The sequence below is a fragment of the Fistularia commersonii genome, chromosome 8 (genome assembly GCF_037954325.1).
Source record: "Fistularia commersonii isolate RoL2024-O1a breed Wild chromosome 8, RoL_Fcom_v1.0, whole genome shotgun sequence".
Classification (NCBI taxonomy): domain Eukaryota; kingdom Metazoa; phylum Chordata; class Actinopteri; order Syngnathiformes; family Fistulariidae; genus Fistularia; species Fistularia commersonii.
In genome coordinates this window covers 9355211-9373804 of record NC_141291.1, presented here as the reverse complement: position 1 = coordinate 9373804, position 18594 = coordinate 9355211, and the positions used below count along the sequence as shown (strand labels likewise).

The 18594-nt window shown below is 45.1% G+C and overlaps 1 protein-coding gene across 6 annotated transcripts in view; it reads right to left on the bottom strand.

Annotated features, from left to right (window-relative positions):
• The window catches only part of cacnb2a (calcium channel, voltage-dependent, beta 2a), a 65343-nt gene that overhangs the window by 38641 nt on the left and 8108 nt on the right, over positions 1-18594 (bottom strand). The window contains exon 1 of one of the 6 annotated variants that reach the window (XM_086151039.1): positions 17535-17747. The exons of 2 other annotated variants lie outside the window; for them this stretch is intronic. In XM_086151039.1, the coding sequence (XP_086007165.1) occupies positions 17535-17582 (48 nt within the window). In that variant the 5' untranslated portion in view covers positions 17583-17747. Of the gene's footprint in view, positions 1-1804; positions 1936-5499; positions 6336-9931; positions 10280-17534; positions 17748-18594 lie in introns of those variants that run through there. 3 more of the 6 variants (XM_086151040.1, XM_086151042.1, XM_086151037.1) reach the window with 3 other exon arrangements.

Here is an 18594-nt window from a genome sequence, read left to right as displayed (position 1 = left end):
CAGCCATTGCAATTTGGATTCTCCAGTGAAGCCCCTGCATGCTTGTGGACAGCGGAAGGAAACTGGAGAATGTGGAGGAACCCCGGAAATGGGGAGACAAAAAAGGCCCCCCCGCCTTTCGGAATTGAACCGGGAACCCTCTTGTCGTGAGGTGGAGGTGCTAACCCCTGTCATGCTGAGAATGATTGTATGTATATGAGGCCTCGTCACGGACTAGCGACCGAACCAGGGTCAACCTCGCCTCTCCGTCAATGATGGATCAGATAGGATCCAGCCATCCGTTGACCTGGAGCGCAGGAAAAGCAGTGCAGACAGCGAATACGTGGATGAATACATTTCCATCTGATGCATCTTAATTCAGATTCCATTGGAACTGAGGGACGAGGATCACGAGGGGACAGCAACTAAAACAAGAGATGCTTCTCAGCAGGGTACAGTCAAACCCCCTGAGCCCTGCTGTACGAGTGGCTGTCAGTTTCCAGTAAGACTGCGCCGTCTATTACTCACTATTAAAGTAAACAGCCCCAAACAGCCAAATATTGCTTTTCCTGCCAAATATTGTTTGGCAGGAAAAAGACGTTTGGATTATTACTTAATCTAAATTATATCTAGCTAACATCATCACTCCAAAGTTATCATAACAGAAGATAGAAACAACAGATACCGCAGATAATTGTTCAAACCTGACCCCGAAAAGAATCTCATCTGTGATCGAAACAATATCCAGCAACTTGAATAATGTTTTAAAACAGGCCGGGGGGTGTCAAAAATTATGCTATCGATGTTTGGTCAACTTAAAAAGACTACCAGCTGGCAAAAACGGCCCGTAATTACATTGCCGAAGTTCCGTCGGACAGGCACCTCCAGAGGGATTTTGCCTTTTGCCAAGAATGCTATTACACAAATGAAATTCTCCACGAGGACTTTAGATTCTCCTAAATAAATCTTTTGGCTTTCCTGGAAACGTATCCCACCTCAAGCCCCACCACGGAGCACTAGGTTTGTTTTATCGCCCTACTTCAGCAAATACTTTTGAAAAAAATACAGTCTTTACGTTTGGAAATCACAGAATTACATCCAGTTGCTCCTTTAAAAACCGCCATTTCGGTGTTATTGTCATAGACAAAAACACAAAATCTTCACACAGGTGGGTCTGTAAAAGACATTTCGCTCTCAATTATGCAAAAATGTCCGATTTGATTTCTCACCTCGTTATTTTACTACACTGGATTAAGAGTAAAGATCTCTCAGATGTGTAAGGTACATGTATTTCTCTCTGGAGGTGAATGAATAAGTAGTAACAACGGCCTCGAAGTTCAAAATGACAACGTCAAGCCGGACTCAAGAGTCGTCACTGAGCCCAAAACAAATAGGATTCACGGCAATTCTAGAAAATACCCGCCTCTGGAGCCCCGAGGCCGTTCCTAATTACAGAAAATGAAACAAAGGGAGAGGGCGAGGAAAAAAAATAAAATAAATAGTCCAAGCGTGGGGGATACTGAAAGATGGCGAGGGAGGAGGAGGCAGTGGAGTGGAGGGGGGAGCAGGAGATGGAGAAGCCCCAGCTGTTCTGCTTCAAGCTGCACCTCCAAGCCAATGCAGAGTTCCACTGCTGCTTCTCGACTCCACCAAAGGGCATCCCATAGGCCCCAAACCTGGAAATAGCAACCAACCTGAACACGCATCAGAGGGACGAGCCCCCTTTGACATGACGAGGAAACCGTAAAAAAGCCGGAGCATCGACGGTTAAACTTAAAATAATGAGAAAAATCGATGCAGCGATAACACAGTCGGTGAATCTTACCCTTCCTGCGATGCGATCTGCCCAAGGAGACAAGGGGAGTTTGTCAAACATGCTCAGGGGGATGAAAATCATCGGGTAAGAACTGGAGCGCCGCGTCGTTTGGAAAAGACCGAAGTCCGGCGCGAACGGCGAGAGTGTCAGCGGTGTTGTGTGCGGACGCTCGGCGAGTCCCTTCACGCTCGCTGAGCACATCAGCACTTTGGCGGTCCCACATGGAGTCACAGGAAAAACCCATCAGCTGGCCAATTAGGACTGCTGCATCCACTACAGTGGTGGCCAGATGGAGCAGAAGGCTGGCAAACAGGCACTCCCTGGCTTTGCCCTCTGGCCACAATAAGACACAGCGGTCAAGAGAAGACGAGAAGATAAGGCATCATCACACATCTCAAGAGTCCTCTTGGGACCAAAGAGCTACTCCTTTTCAATTACTAAAGTGCTTCTGGTAATTTAGTGATTAGGGTCGAGGTTGATTGTGCATGAACACACACACACACACACATTCACACACTCTTATACCAACTGAGAAAGGCGTTTGTATTCTAGTTTACAGTTTGCTTCACTCTGCACCGATGGCCACTCGATCACAGGGCCAGTTTCAGAGACGTACAACCATTAACTCACTTATTTTCATATCATATAGAGACAAGCAACCATTCTTTCATTCATACATCGGGATAATCTAGGGCAGTGACGTGGAGTCAGTAGAGGCAGGTGAGGCCGGGCCTCACCTGGCATCCTTGAAGAAAAAAAGTAAAATGAAAAAGTAAATTGATTTTTATTTTCCACCTAACTTCACCATTTTCAGTCATTTTTTTTCCCAAAATCGCTGAAAAAAAAAATCACATTTAGCGTTTAAATCTGAAGAAGTGACGTGCGGTGACACGGCAGCCAGCGGAGCCCACTGTGGATTGCGCAATGATTCTGCTAACTGCGCTGATATGCTATATGGCTGAGACCGTATTGCTGTCTCTGTGGATGTCACTATTAAAATTTTCAAACACCTCAAGCACTAATATATGAACTAAATTTCCATACTTTAGCTGATGTGTATAATTTTTTTCATCAACAACTGTAACGCGTTTCTCGTGCCGAGCATTCGGAAAGCGGCAGCGAGGACACACTAAGTGAGGCACGCAGTGATGGTGCCTCATGGTAGGGGGCGCTGGTGATCCCAGGGATCCTTTTTTCTACTCGGCTAAAGAATAATAGAATTTTCAATAGCAAACTACTGTAAACAGTTAGGAAGTGAAGTGCAGCTCACAGTTATCTTTTCCTCTTGCTTGGCTTTATTTCCAAAATGGAAGATTACATAGCTAAACTGAAAGAATTTTCTAAACTGGACTTTCAGTCGAAGCAGGAGATAATAGGTAAGGGAAGACCGACGCCGGCGCTAACGGATTAGCTTCAGACTACGAGACGGAAGACTCGGTCTTTTCAAACGGAGTGGTACACTCGAAAAGGCCGGCTGTGTGGATGTCCGGTAAGAAAGCGCCTTTTCTGCTTTTCCTGGATTCTTTTCTCAATTTCTGACAATGTCTGGAGTCAAATGGGATATTGTGACCTGAAGAATCTGCAAAGAAGCCTAATCAAACATGAGCGGTCGGCCACTCACATTCAAAGTCAAATAGTCCAGGATAGACTTGGCTTTAAATGAACAGCAAAGATTCAACGTCAGCATTCACATTGCTAAGCTAAAGGAAAACCGCTCAGCGCCGCATGGACTTCATTTATAAGTAAAGGTAAGAGATAAGAACATCTCTTTTAAATGTGCTTTTTTCTATGCTACAGTTTGTATATGTGAAAAATGCTGATATGATATTTTAAACAAAACACGTTAACTGCTGCCAATAAAATGGTGAATAAGCTACTCTGTAGGGTTCATATGTTTGTAAATCTGACTGATGACGTCAGTCCCTCACCAGCCATGAACCTCACCACACGTCACTGATGTTTTTGGACTGCAGGAGGAACCCAGAGGAACCCCATGCAGACACAAGGAGAACGCAGGGCCTCCACGCATAAAGGCGGAATCCAAGCAGGGACCTTCTTCCAGGGGTCTCCTGAACTGCTCTGTGTCTCCACTGCCGGTTTAGCTCTGTGATCGAGAGGTCAGGGACCGGTACCGGTAGTTAAATTAAAGGACGTGGATCAGCATTCAGTCCAGATGGTCCGGTTGGTACAAAGCAAAACATTTTGTCTGTGAGCATTTTAACATTCTGCTGTTATGTCTGTGGGGTTTTAACCCAAATCCCATTTGCCTCTACTGAGGAAGTCCACTTTTTTTTTTTTTTTTAATGAGTCACAAATGACAGCTTTCATTTTTAGGGACGGCTTAACAAATTAAAATTAGGGATAGAAAATACATTAAAAAAAGCAGGGCAAGTCTGGGTTTTAAAAAGTGTTATTCTACCTTTTTTTTTTTTCCCTGAGCATGTGTGCAATGTACTGCCATCCAAAAGTGGAATATTCTATGTAAATGTGAATCTGGACAATTATTCCACTGATTATCAGTGCATACACGTTTAGGCTTTAATTTCGTATATTTATCTTGAGCGCGAGTCTGTATGTGTTCAACACGGGCTGGGGGTGCACCTAAATTTTACTGCTCTGCACTTTAAAGTGACACAAAGGCAATTCTATTTGGTGACCTGGTGAATATTGACAGTAGATTTTGCATCTTCAAAAAAAGACAAATCTGTCACAAACATTCCTTCAACGTTCAGTCACAATCGAGGAAATAGCAATAACACAGGTCTCCGATTTGAACGCAGCCAAACTGCACTGAATCACAGGGTCATCTGCTGCGTGGTGCCACGCGTCCTCCACTGTATGTCCCTGCACAAGGAATTAAAAACCCGCCATCCACACATCTGCAGGGACGATTGCTTGCGTCCACTTTTGATCCTCTGACTCACTTTGTCATGATTGCTTCTCTCAGTAAGGAGATTTAAATCTGCCCCGGTATTTCAATCAATACATGATTTAGAATAAAAGAAACATTAAGCATTACCCTTCATACCTTGGATGTATGAATGCAAAGGGGGGGGGGGGGGGGGGGGGGGGTAAAGAACAACAATTTGGCTACGGTTGAAGTTTGAGCGTTTTTGAAAGTCGAACGATAGCGGCATAGGCAGTGACAAAACTATCGCGAATCAAATTTTTAGTTCCTGTAGGCGCTGCTCGCACCACAAGCGACCGGAGTTAGAATAAGAATCAGGATGGAAAAGTTAGGCTCATGAATCCGAAGTGGAATTCTATGCTGTATGCTTCTTTCCATTGAACTCAATCATTTTTAACCCTGTGGAACAACATATAGAAACTTTAGAAATACTTTTCGTACAAGGGAGAAAAAAAAAAAAAACTACTGGAGACTGAATATCTGTATCTACATGAAAGTCATGGAGGTAAATGTGTCGGAGGACAGGCCTCGGGCAGATCCTGCATTTGTGCAAACCAGCAGCATCCGGCGATGATTCCCCCACCGCTGGTTCAACAAGCGTTACATTGCCGACTTTGCAGAGGCCTGCAAACGTGCGACATGTGAAGCAAATAAAAGCCGAACCAAATAAGGGATCCACGACAGGAGGAAAAGCTTCCCAAAAAAAACAAGCTGAAGCGACAACTAATCACATAGGCAGAGCGGTAAGCTGCGGACTTAAACCGAGACGAGGATAGGTTATTAGAGTTTGTTTTACCTTTGGCTTCTTAGACATGCTTGTTCTCCAACAATGCCTGCAACACCTGTGTCGCCTCTCTGCTCCACTGCGACTGTAATGAATTATGCAAATCCCCTGGTTTTTGTTCAGCGTACTATGACCCAGGGGTGCAGGCAGCTGATGCCTGGCATAAAAAAAAGCCGAGCCCTTCGCCTCAGTCAAAAGGGACAGTGCTGACTGTCGCGGCTGCCTTGCAAGTTGCTCTTAAATACGACCGGTGTCACCAGGAAGAATATCTAAAGGGGCAGGAAATGAGATGCGGCTATCCACGAGAGCTCCTCCGTTGGCAAATGTCATGCCTCACATAGAGTGAAGCCAGCAGAACACACACACACACGCAAACACACACACACGCGCGTTTTGACATGCATGCAGAAACACACACACATTTAATTTAAGCTGTCCGGTGTCATGGTTGGATCCGAAGCGTTTTTCCCGCCGGCCGGGAATTAAGCTTTAATTTGACAGCGTGACATCTGTTGCACGGTTAAGTTAACTATGCAACGCTTTATTGTGGCGGAGCTGGAAAACACACACACATATACACACACGTCATCACCGCAGATAGCTTTAGCCATACTGAGCCGCAACGGCGGAGCTGAACGCTCGAGTAAAACGTGACCTCCCGCAGCTGTACATCCATGACCCGATAGACCAACAGGCATTGACGGCGCCATCTGGAGCCCTAATCTTCCTGGCACTGCCCACCCCCGTGATTATTAATGTGGCCCTCAAAGTCATTAGGCTTATTGGATAGAAATTAATATACCTGGGATCAGTACATTGCTCTGGTACGTTTCCTGAAAAAAAAAAAAAAAAAACCACAACAATATTGGCTGATGTGAATTTATGCTGTCAAATACACAGTCAGCGTCACGAATGTGGCTGGATCCACAACCAGAACGAACTGAATCAAATGTCAAAACATGGTCTATGCTTTTCTCATACAGTAGAACCTCATTTCACGAACAAATTGGCAAACTAAGTTTTCGATCAAATTTTGAACCGAGTTGCGAACAAACCTCGGTGCACGAATACACAATCAAACTTGCAGGTTTTCTGCGTCGTAGCGTAGCGGCAGCAATGCGTGCTACTCCGCTTTGTTTACATCGTTCATCGTTGTGTTCTCCTCTTATAATGCTTTTTTTCAGTAAGCTAGCCCTCATTAGGGCTCCCGAAAAAGTTAAAATTGCAAGTGATATTGAGGGTAAGAAGACGTCAAGAATTAAAGTTGATCTGAAGAAGGAAATGAGAGCTAAACGTAAACGGTGTTGATGTCACAGATTTCGGCAAGCATTACGACATGGATAAGTTAACCATCTGTACAATCCTGAAGAACAAAGATGCACTAAAGACGGCTGATGTGGTTAAAGGGGCGACGACATTAACGAAGCAAAGATCTTAAGTCTCAGAAAAGAAGGCTATAAGTGATCGTTAGTTTGGATTAATGAAAGACAGCTAGTTTGAGATAGTGTTTGCGTGGGTTTCATGTATAAGAAGGCTTACTTTTGCTTATTTAGTGAAGGAAAGGGCGAGTACGAGTGCTGGCAAGAAGAGAAAGAACATCGGAAACACGGTGATAATTAATGATTTCTTTTATACCTTACGGCTTTTTGCCATAAATAAACCTATAAAAAAAGGTTTACAGGAGTACAAATGGATCAATGATATTTACATTGATTTCAATAAAAATTTTTTAAAAAATTCAGTTTGCAAATGGGGCCAAAAAAACAAAAATATTCACAAACCGAGGTTCTACTATATTCTAAAAAGCGATAGAAGCAGGGCGTATAAAAATCTGCTCTCTTGGTTACAGAGACATCAGAATATGTAAAAGCATTTCAGACAACTTTTACATTGTGAAGCCCATGGGGTCCAGGATGTAAAGTTGCCATCTGATGTGAAAGTTTGACACATATCAAGTTAAATCATAACATAAAAAAGCCTCTAACATATTTAAACACTTCTTTCACATGTAAATCTGTGATGTGCAATCGTGTAATTTGACCTATAATGAGACTAAAGCGTAATGATTTCAGTCCACTTGGTGGCAGGAACGCACCTCTATCACCCAAATAAATAAATAACAGATAAGCGGAGATGTGCGGCTCTTTAATCATCTACAAACCCAAAATGTTGGCACATTGAAGATTTAATTTCCCTACCGGAGATCTCTCTACCAGATGCCCGTTCGGAAGTTTTAATGATCTATTGGGCTTCACTCGACCAGATCTTCAAATAAATAATGAACCGCCTCAGAGACGGCAGCTGTCTCTTATGTCACGTCCTAACCGGTAAACGGCTCCACCCTTGGCTTCCACAAATGACATTTTTACACGTACGTCCATGAGCGCTCTCTTTATTGGTGTAAAGCAATGTGATTGGCTGGATAGCCCCGAGAACTGATAAACAAATTAATAAAAATAACATTACATTTTATTTAAGGCACCCTACTTGACGCTATCAGACAATGGGCAGACGTCTACATGTACACAAAATACAGACTTAAAAGAAACAGCAAAAGTTAAAAAAAATTAAGTGGTAAAAGCTATAAAATAAAAGAATAAAAATAAAGTTAAAAAGTTACAAAAAAAAAAAAAATTGTAGCCTTCCCAGAAAACTGTTTTTTATTTGAGCTTAAAAGTTTTACACACCAGAATCACATTTTAGGTGTTTCTGCTGTGGATCTAACCTGTGCTCTCAGGCAAATAATGCAATAATAATGGCAGCGCTGACACTGTGTAAGCCTGCCTCTGTCCAATCCGGGTTAGAAACGTGCAGAGTCTTAACACCCTAATCCCCAGTTACGGATGAGTTAATAAAAAAACAACATCTAGTCCTTAACTTTTTGATACATTCAAGGACACTATTGAAACAGGGAGATTGAATTGATTCCCTCAAAGCAAAGCAGGCTTCTCCGTGCTTCTGTCGAAAAGCTTGCAACGCTTCGAGACGGCGAGACACACGTCCGTCACTTCCTTCAAACAACGTTCCTCTTATTCAACCAAGAAACTATGGTTTTATGTCGCAACGGGAAAAGGGTTAAATGGACTCGACGCATTGAGCCGATACCGGGTCTGGACCGGGCCAGATCATCGGGGGCAAATTCAGGTTCGGCGTTTTGCACGAGGACACACTGGCATGCAGAAACAGTCCCAAACACCAGGATACAAACGCCGACTCCATGGAACTAAATGAACCAATCGCACGAGTCGTGTTACCCCTAAAAGTTGACCTTGAGCTGCAGGGAAATACAGTATTGTGCATATTTTGTGTCTATGTGAGAGGAAACAAGCACATCCTGACAGTTCAGTTCAGAAAATTAAATAAGGAATTGAAGTGAAAATGTTATTCTGCTGATTCAACTTTACATGAAATAACAGTGGGGAAAAAAAAAAAAAAAATTGCATGTTTGTAGTTCATGGCTCTCCGGCTCTTTGCGCTGGAATGATCGGGTTCAGTTTGAGGACAGTGAGCTGGGCGGCAAAGAGCGGCGGCGTGACATATGCGCCATATGGACGGATCGAGAAAAAGTGGAGCAGCGTTTCCCTCCGGAGAAAAACGCAGAAGTGAATTCCTGTTTATGCACATGTGCGCCATACACCGGACGAAAAAACACCACGTTATTAGTGTCAGAAACGTAAATGCCCGTTTGGGAGAGCGTAACACATGGTCCTCGCAGGAGCCTGCAGCCTCAGGTCCGTCGTACCATGACTGTGACATTTACACTCGGCGTACAGTAACTCCACCAGGGGAGTCGACAAATTGCATAACAGGAGAATTTAAAATTCCACAGAATCTATAGAAAATGGTAAATCTAGCTTCCCCCGTCCTTTCCTCCTCCTTCCTCCTCCTCCTCCTCCTCGCTATCCCAACCCCATTCCCCAAGTAGCTGATTTCATCCCCGCAAAGCCACTCTCACTCTAATCTCCCCTGATCCGTCTGCACTGGCAAAGAATCAGATGTCAACCTCGCACACGTTATAAAAAAAAACCTGGGACGCCATCATCAAAATAAACGCATGATCCTCCGCTTGTTTATCATCATTATCAGGAAAGTTGCTGCTTGTATCGTCATCGTCGCCATGGGAGTCAGAAGTGAGATTTCCAAAGATTCACCCGCAATTTGACACGATATCTCGACCCGAGTTGGAGAACCGAGCAGATTTCATAAAGTAGGCATGTAATAGTTCGTTGTTATATAATAGTTAAATCTCTAAGCCTGTCTTTTGGAATAGCCACTGGGCACATGAGCATCAGACAACAGCGGACATGTATTATAATGGTCTTCTGTAATCTGCTCATGGTAGGATATCTTCCCGACAGTTTCGCGTAGCTCTGACATCGGCTTCTACAAAGTATGCATTTTATGTAGTAGCTATATCACGTTCGCGCGTCGCCAACAGACTTACCCACGAGACATTTTTATTCTTGGCGTGTTTGATCATTGCAACCGGTGCAGTCCCGTCACATGGGGCAAGGAGCCTCCTCCCTGTCGGATTTCAGCCCGGCAGCCTGTTGAGCGGTCCCGGTCCTCGCAGGCTCAGGGGAGACGGCCGGGGGGGGCCGCCGCTACCAGCCATGGGTCATCTTCCTGCCAAACTTGTAAGCCCAAATCGAGGGCCCGGGATGATTCCGACATCTGCGCAGAGGATCCGATCGCTCCGGGAGGGGAAAGTTTTCGGGGGATGTCTAAAACCCAGATCCGAGTCGGGAGCAGATGAGAAACATCGGCAAACTCTTCTGCCCGAGCAGCACGCGGTGACCTGATGGAGTGATTATGTATGCACGCAGAGTATGAATATGAAACCTCCCAGCAGGTTTAACCCCGCCCTGCTGAGCCGCAGCACGCACCCAATTGCGTCGCGGATCTTTGTGGCCGGCTACTGAGCATATAGTAGTAATTCTCTGGAGGCTTTCCACAAAATGACACCTGCTTGTATCCCGGACCCACACGCATGCAAAAAAAAAAGCAAAAGAAGTGTCCACTTATTTCTTCTTTTCTGTTCCTTTCTGCATCTCCACCAGTCTCCCTGCCCGCCCCTCACCCCCCTCTATCCTCTCGGGGATATGTCCTCTCACCCGGCTGGCGCTTGTTGTCATGGCGCCTCCTCGCTAAGAGACAAGTACCATGACAGACAGAGGATGCCCTCTCCCTTATCTCTGTTCATCCGACGGCGGCGCGGCTCTCTGACCCCAGACGTATTCGACTCTGGCAGCAATTTAGCCTAGAAATATTGAGCCCTTAACCCACTTTTGTCTTGAAAATACCCGTCGGGTCTCTGACATCAACAAGATTGTGTTTTTGTTGGCGCCAGTCAATGCGGATCACTTTTCAAATATCACAGAGGAATCTGGAAGTTTATTCTCAGGGAGCTGAGCCGCTGCACCGAGCCGAGAGGCGGGTGACGCAGGGGAGAAGAGACGACAAACTACACGCAAACAACCACAACATCTAGATTTCCACAAGTTTCCTGTCACTTATCAGCTTTCACATTCTGCACACGATGATTATTTTCACTAGGCTAACTTATTTTCGTAAACTAGCATCGACCTAGATTCTCATCTCATCTCCTTAAAGCTGAAAATATGTCTGAAAAAAAACTGAAAATATTTTTCCATTCTAAATTAATCAGTATTTACTAATACTTTATCATATATTTTATTATATATGTAAAAATATATGTCTATACACAGAGATACATATATATATATATATATAACATAAATTGATTTATATTTAAAATATTTATTTTGACAATTATTTGTCTCCCACTATAAGCACTTGTGATAAACAAAAGCAGAATTTTAAAGAAATGTTTTCAGCTCCAGATCATTTCCTTTCTGTTACTTTAATTAACTGTCCATATCGGCCGGCAGCCCTCCTCTGGTGCACGAGGTTGCCTGCATGACGCCGCTGTTAATTAGCACCGCCGAACATCTGCTCATGTTTCAAGTGACGCTGGGTCTGGCCCCAGTGCCCCAGCGGCCCGGGGGCGCCCGCAGCACTCTTGTCCAACTAATAATATCACCATTGTCCGTTTTCTCAGGTCATTTTATTCCATTCGTTCGCTGTTGCAGGAGGGACGGGGCGCAGAGAGCAGTCAGTGTGGGGTGAATTCAGAAAAAGGCTGGGAAGGGATGAAATTGAATCTGAGCCTCAGAGCGAGATTATGCGGCATCCAATTTCATACATTTTTAAAATTCATTTGGGTGGAAAAACAGAAAGGTATGGAAGAACAGTCTATATTTTCCCTTCTCAGCCACAGGGTTCTGTTCCGTATCCCGTGCTGTCTTTACAGGTGAGCGATCAGAGACGATCGAGTACGACGCTTTTCTACGGCAGCCGCAACGCTGACATGCATCTAACATCGGACCAGCCACGCCCACAGCCTCCACTGGGAAACGGGGTTGTTTAGGCTCAAGTCACAAATTTCATAATTTCTTTAAAATGATTTTGACTCTTTTCGACTTCGGTTGTTTTCATTAGCAGCTGATTAGAAACAGTCTGGTTTATGAATAACCGTTAGGTTGTGGCTGCTCAACAAAACGACACAACACTTCCTGAAAATCATAGCGCAGCCCTGTCAACGGCCAATCGGAAGTCGCCTCTGAGAACAAAACAACCCTCATATGGAGAATTTCTCCTCTGATTTTTATCAGAAAACATACACCTAATAAAAAAATTAAAAAAAAAAGCCGCTGATACTGGTGAGTTACGACCCATCGGGGGTTTACATTCACTAGAGACAGCGGATTACTACTTAAGTATGTATGTAATGCAGCAGGCTTTAAAATCTACTAATACTTGACTGTTCACAAGCATATTCTTTGTCGGTAGCAGCCGATCCTGTCGCCCGTGTTTTAGAAAGACGTCATTCGCAATCGAAGTTGTCGTCATGTTCACCCGCATTCGGGTCTCTTGAGTCGGGTTCGATCAACGTCAAACGTTAAACACTGCATACCAAGAGGAGCGTCGCAGCCAGGGGAGACCCCAGGACCCCCCAAAAGCTACTGCACCAAACATCCCGGTATAGTTATGTTAGTTAAATTAGTTAAGGTTAGTTTCCTCCCATCAGCGCTCAATCGTCATCTGGTAGGTTACCAGATGACATCACCATGCGTCCACCAGGTAATTCTTCTGAGACTATTGAAGTTACTACAAAATTAGTAGTTAATACAAGTTACAAGTTAATACTGATTATTTTTTCCCGTCCATCCCGTCTCAATCGCGCTCTTTCTCGCTCGGTGGAGGCAGAAAACCGCCCACATTGGACTCGGACCTGTCCGAGGTTCCTGGCCGGTAAAAGGCAACATTTCAGGTCAAAATTAATCCATTTCAAGGGAAAATATGAAAAATAGAGAGTTTTGAGTAGCCCTGCGCCAATCGACACTTTTATAAAACCAAACAGAAACTATCAAGAGTTAGAGAAGGGAATGTAGTTACCGATGTCTCCGGAATGTGGATGTAGAACACCGACAGAAAACGGGGACCAAATAAAAGGTAGAGCGGCATGGCAACCATTTCAACAGGTAGGTTGCAGTTAAACTACGGTAACCAAAACCCCCACAGCAGTGTGCTTCTTGCAATCAAGCGGAAAACTAATCGTCGATGACAAAATGATTTATTGCCGTTCATTACTTTCTGAAATAGCCTCCTCAATCACCCATTTGTAATACTGCGAGTTGATTCTTTCCCCCATTTATTCCACGTTTCGAGGCCAGAAAGGGTTCGAAAGCGGAGGCCGTCGCAGTCCACCTCAAGCCGAACATGGGTCAGCCTGCAAAGATATGCGCGCGGTGTGGCTGACATCAGTGTTTCCAGGCTGGAGTGGAGCTATAGTCTGCATTGAGAGATACCGATCACACTTTCCAGCTCCACGGTGAAGTAATAGTAATGTAAAAGCAGCAAACGTCCACTTAAATCAGACATTCCAAAGGGTCTCTGTTGCCAATTAGCCGCTCCATTTCTGGACATTTCCACATTCTCTGGAAAAGTGAAAGAACGCTCGCCGGCTGCCAAGGAAGCCCTGCTCCAGTCTGGGCCGCGCTGGCCCGACACTCCCGCCTGGGCGTCCATCCCAGTGCCTGGAAAACTGGGAATTTCGAGTCAGGCTTTTGCCATGGGAGATTATCTCAGCACTAGCGCAGAAAAAGCTCAGTGATTCCTGAGGAAAAAAAAAATGCAATGTTCTCCGTAATACTCTGGTGTTTGCCTTTGCGTGATCCAGAAAGTCAAACTTTCATGGATCCGCCGCTCATATCGTGATATTCTCAGAAGCTCAGACTTTCTGTTCGACAAACCCCTGGGATAATCAGTTGCCTGGAGCCGGTACTTCACATGAATTAAAAACACGAGGGACAATGTACGCCGTGCGATACGTGATTGTTTGGAGACGGTCAAAGTTTCCTTGATTACAAAATAACGTCCAATAGTAAACCAAAAGATATAAACCTAATCAAAGTAACATGAAATAAAATTAATTGGCAAGATTGAAAGGTATCTGGTGCAAATTTAGTCAATCCCTTTAACTTATTGTGGAAATTTAATTCATGAAATTACAAAAAAAAAAAAAAACAAACTTAAAAATATATACAAAACTAACATAATAGCTGTTAGACAATGAAAGAGCAAAGAAGAAGCTGCAGCTCACCTTTGCCTCAACTGTAACTTTGGATAGGCCTCTTTTCGCACAAGTACAAATTCAAAATATTATCAAACCAAATTACGATCATCGAGCGAGTCATCCTGCAAAGTTTGTAATGCTATAAAAATGTATCCACCATTTTATAGCCACTTCTTACGTATCACGCTCCTCTGGGAAAAAGTCTTTTTAGGCCAATGGAGTGTCACGTGACGATGTAATTACATGGTTTGGCCACTAAGAGAAATTGGCTTCCAAGCCCAGCACTCCTCCCAGGGGTTTGGACAGCACCGGGGTTACTGCCTTAAATGTCAATTACCTGATTACAAAACCACAGATTTACAAGACATCTGCAACGTATTACTTATTTTGGATCACGTATTGTCCCGCCACTGACCACAAATTCATTCTGTAGACGATGAACTTTCTGCTCATGTTCCGCCTCCGCTGCGGGACTCGAAACCGACTTCCCTCGGTTTCCAGGTAATGCCGGCTACTACCGCCGCATCATCGCCGGCGAGAGGAGACTCGAAAACAGAAGAGGGTACTGGAGTACGGCCTGCTGTCTTCAATTAGCCGAGTTTCCATGAGGAGCGTCTGAGACTCACTACTCGGCCTGTCGGACGGAGTTCCATCCGGCAGAAACTCCATGCTCCGCATTCCATCCAGAGTGGAATCGTGTTCTGCCCCATTTCAGACGTAAAACGGCAAACATGTGAGTGGGTGTCGTAGGAAAAGTGGCATGTCAGAGGTAATAGGGTCCTCTTAAGGTCAGTGCTGGTTGCAGTTACCGGGCTTTCTCCTGCGAGCCAAAAACAGTCCGCTTTCATTCACATTCATTATATTAATTCAGCATCTTTGGGGTGAGCGGAGTCACTAAACAGAAACACATGTCGCCAGAGGAACTCCAGTCAATGGATTGTTTTCATGCAAACACCTTTCGCACAGGGCTTATGGAGTATGGCATGGAGGATCAACAGCTGGCCCTACACTAATCCACTCATCAGCTAAATTAAGGCTTACTCGCTTGAATGTCGATCCATTCCCCGGCAAGGTGGCGCATAAAACCAAATTTATCAGGATCGGTGCCGGCAAGAACCCCTTTTCCGGCTCTTCGGTGTCTAACATGAGGGCCATGTCCCAGCTCAGGACTTTAGACGAACCAGGTCTCTCCAGAGACCTACAATAACAACCTTTTCCCGTTGTTTACAACTATTTGGTGCATCTACCTCAATTGTTTTCTAATAACTGCTTGCATTGTTGTTTTGATTTACAACAATACATTGAATAATTTGATCATTTCACCGCAGCACGGTGGTGCAGCGGTTAACGTTTCCGGTAAATGCAGCAGGTAAATGATGTGTCTAAATGACGTGTGAATGAATGAGTGAATGGTTGGACGCCTCCACGTGTGGCCCTCTGAAGGACCGGCGAGCGGTCCAGGGTGAACCCCGCCTCTCGCCCGATGACGGATTGGATGGCCTCCAGCACCCCTGCTATCTTGGCCGAAGAATATTAAAATGAATGTTTCTGACTGCGTATCACAATACAGGGCTGTCTCAGAAAATTAGAATATTGTGATAAAGTTCTATATCTTCTGTAATGCAATTACAAAAACAAAAATCTCATACATTCTGGATTCCGGATACTACTTCCGGCGCTGTCTCGGGCAGCTGCCTGCCAGAGTTTCTCCTCACCTTAGTGTCTCTTTTTCCTAAATTCTCTACTTCTATTTTTCTTTTTTTCTTCTTGCTTTAGTTACAATTTAGTTCATTGAATTTGCTTCTTTTTTTTTTTTTTAATCTTTGTAGTTAACAGTTAACAGTTAAGACAATTTATATTTCTTTGTATTTCTTATTCTTCCTCCTTCCTACTATTTCTATTACTGTTATGTTTTTGCTTGAAACTCTGGCACAACAACTTCCTTCGGGATAAATAAAGTTGTTCTCATTCTCATTCTCATTCATTACAAATCAACCGAAATATTGCAAGCTTTTTATTATTTTAATATGGCTGATTATGGCTTACACCTTAAGAAAACTCAAAATCCTATCTCAATATATTAGAATATCATGAAAAGGTAATTTTTGTTTTTTTAATTGCATTACAGAAGATAAAGACCTTATCACAATATTCTAATTTTCTGAGACAGTCCTGTAATGCTCCACCCCTCTATCATTTTTTTCTGTTGTTTTCCGACAACCGTCGACATCTGAAACGGTTTTGCCAGTCAAACTGGATGATAAAGGATTTCCCCAAACCTGGATGTGTTGTTAGCGCCGCACTTCTGACGTTAAGTAAAATGCAAAGAGCTGTATAAAGACATTGATTCCTAAATTGGGACGCAGTTTAAGATGCTAAGCCAAACATGTCCACACATTTGCCAGCACAACCACCGTATTTATATATGAATGACACAACACCTTCGTATCTTGGTTACATCCTTGGCCTTTCATTTCTTTTTTCGGCCTGTCTCTAAAGCTCCCCGGGCCTCGAATGTTCTTGTCAAAACAAGAACACTTGTCCGTGATCTGCCGGTGACAAAATTTAGAGGGAAAAATACACCTCATGTCTTGTGTTTATTCCCTTGCCCAGAGGGTGTCAAGCCTTTTCTGGCTCCTCACCAAAATGATGTGGGTGTACTTCAGTGTGACCGAGAGCGATAATGAAACACGGCCATCTAGTGGATGAAGCGTATTAGAGCGGACTGTCCTCTTCTGCAGCAGTGGAGTGTGTGCTGGAATGAGGCTGAAAATGTTTTTCCACTTTTCACCATATTTGCCTTCATATCCCCAGGATGTCACGCAAAGTGCAAAATGACAAAACAGAGAAAACGCGCTCTGTCATCAAACGCGGCCTTTGCCATTTCAAAATACCTCCGAATAGCAAAACATCCGATTTCCTCTCACTAGATTTCACCGAAGAACGGAACAGCGTGTACGACGCGAAACCCACAGCTCTGCGGTCGAAAAAGCCTGGATTAAATAAGAAATAAAAGATTAATGGCGTCTGGCGGCGCGCAGTGAGGACGGAGCTCTGCAGAAAAAAAAAAAAAACTGTCAGAGCAGCGCGACTGAAATATTTCAGCTAAATCCTGCAGCATTCAGGGGTCGCTCCAGCAAAGAGCTCCATGAGAGGCGGGAACCTGGCAGGCATCCACTTACTGCTCAAACTGATGCTTCGAGGCAGCGGTGAGGTTTTCACCCGAGTCCTACGGAACACCTGGACGGCGAAAACCAGATAAACCCACCGGACAAGGAACGAGACGATAACAACTAAGCACGGTGACCTGTACATGACGGAAGCGCCGTCGGCTCGTCTCAATCTCCGGGACGCACACTCACGCTTGGGGTCAGAGCTGGAAACTCACATATGGAAGCTGTGCTCTCTGGCGATGACCCAGCCCACAGCACGGCATGAAGGGGACCAGGGCGGGGAGGAGAGGACGGCCGTCTCACAGACTCCCTGTCAGGCAGCGGCGTCCGCTCAGCCTCGGTCCATGCCCGCTCCGCTCGGCCCACGGCGCCGCGGACCACCAGGAAGGCGCAGGGGAAGACGCCGCCGAGGAGTTCCTCGATGGAGGAGCGAGCAGAGGAAGCGCTTCGGTCCACCACCACCCCCCCCCCAAACCCCTGTGTGCTTCCCCACCCCCCACCCCAAAACAGAACTCTCGGGCTTCACCAAGTCTGCCGCCCCGTACCGATCATCACCTTCCGCCCATCGCCACGCGGCTGCAGCCTCCTGCGAGATGAAATCCCGAAGCGGCTGTTTACCCCACCCCAAAATCCTCCTGGGCAGCCAAATCCTCTGCAGTGCATTTGCAGGGCGGCACTCCGGCTCAGCCGCTGGTGGATTTGGATGCACACATCATCATACACAAGTTGCTCCCAGCGCAGGGAGGAGGTGGGGTGTCCTCTACTGACCGCTGTCCCTCGCGCCTTAAGAGATAGCGCCACCTCTTCTCTCTCCTGTAACACCCCTGACGCGCTCTCGACTTTGTGTCTCTCCGATTTTCAACCCCGGCTTTGAATGCACACTTTCCCAGCTCTCCCCCTCCTCCTCCTCCTCCTACTCCTCTTCCTCCTCCTCCTCCGCCACCCAGCAATTTCAGCCCCTCATATCCGTGGCATCGTTCTCTCTCCCTCTCTGTGTGAGTGATCGGGACAAGAGGGTGAGACAGCTACTGGTTGCTGAGGAGACTGCACTTTGTTTCACACAGAACAGCAGCACAACTGCAGCACTGGAGGCTCATCCAACATTTTCCCTCCTTGACAAGCCCTCCCGACTGCAGGGGATCGAGCATCTACATCCCTGCACCCCGGAAACGTCCATATTCTCTTTCTGTCTCACTTTTGCGATATTTGCATGGACAAATTTCCTTCAGCTGATCATATCCATGCAAAGATGGAGCTGAGCATAACTATTTTAAT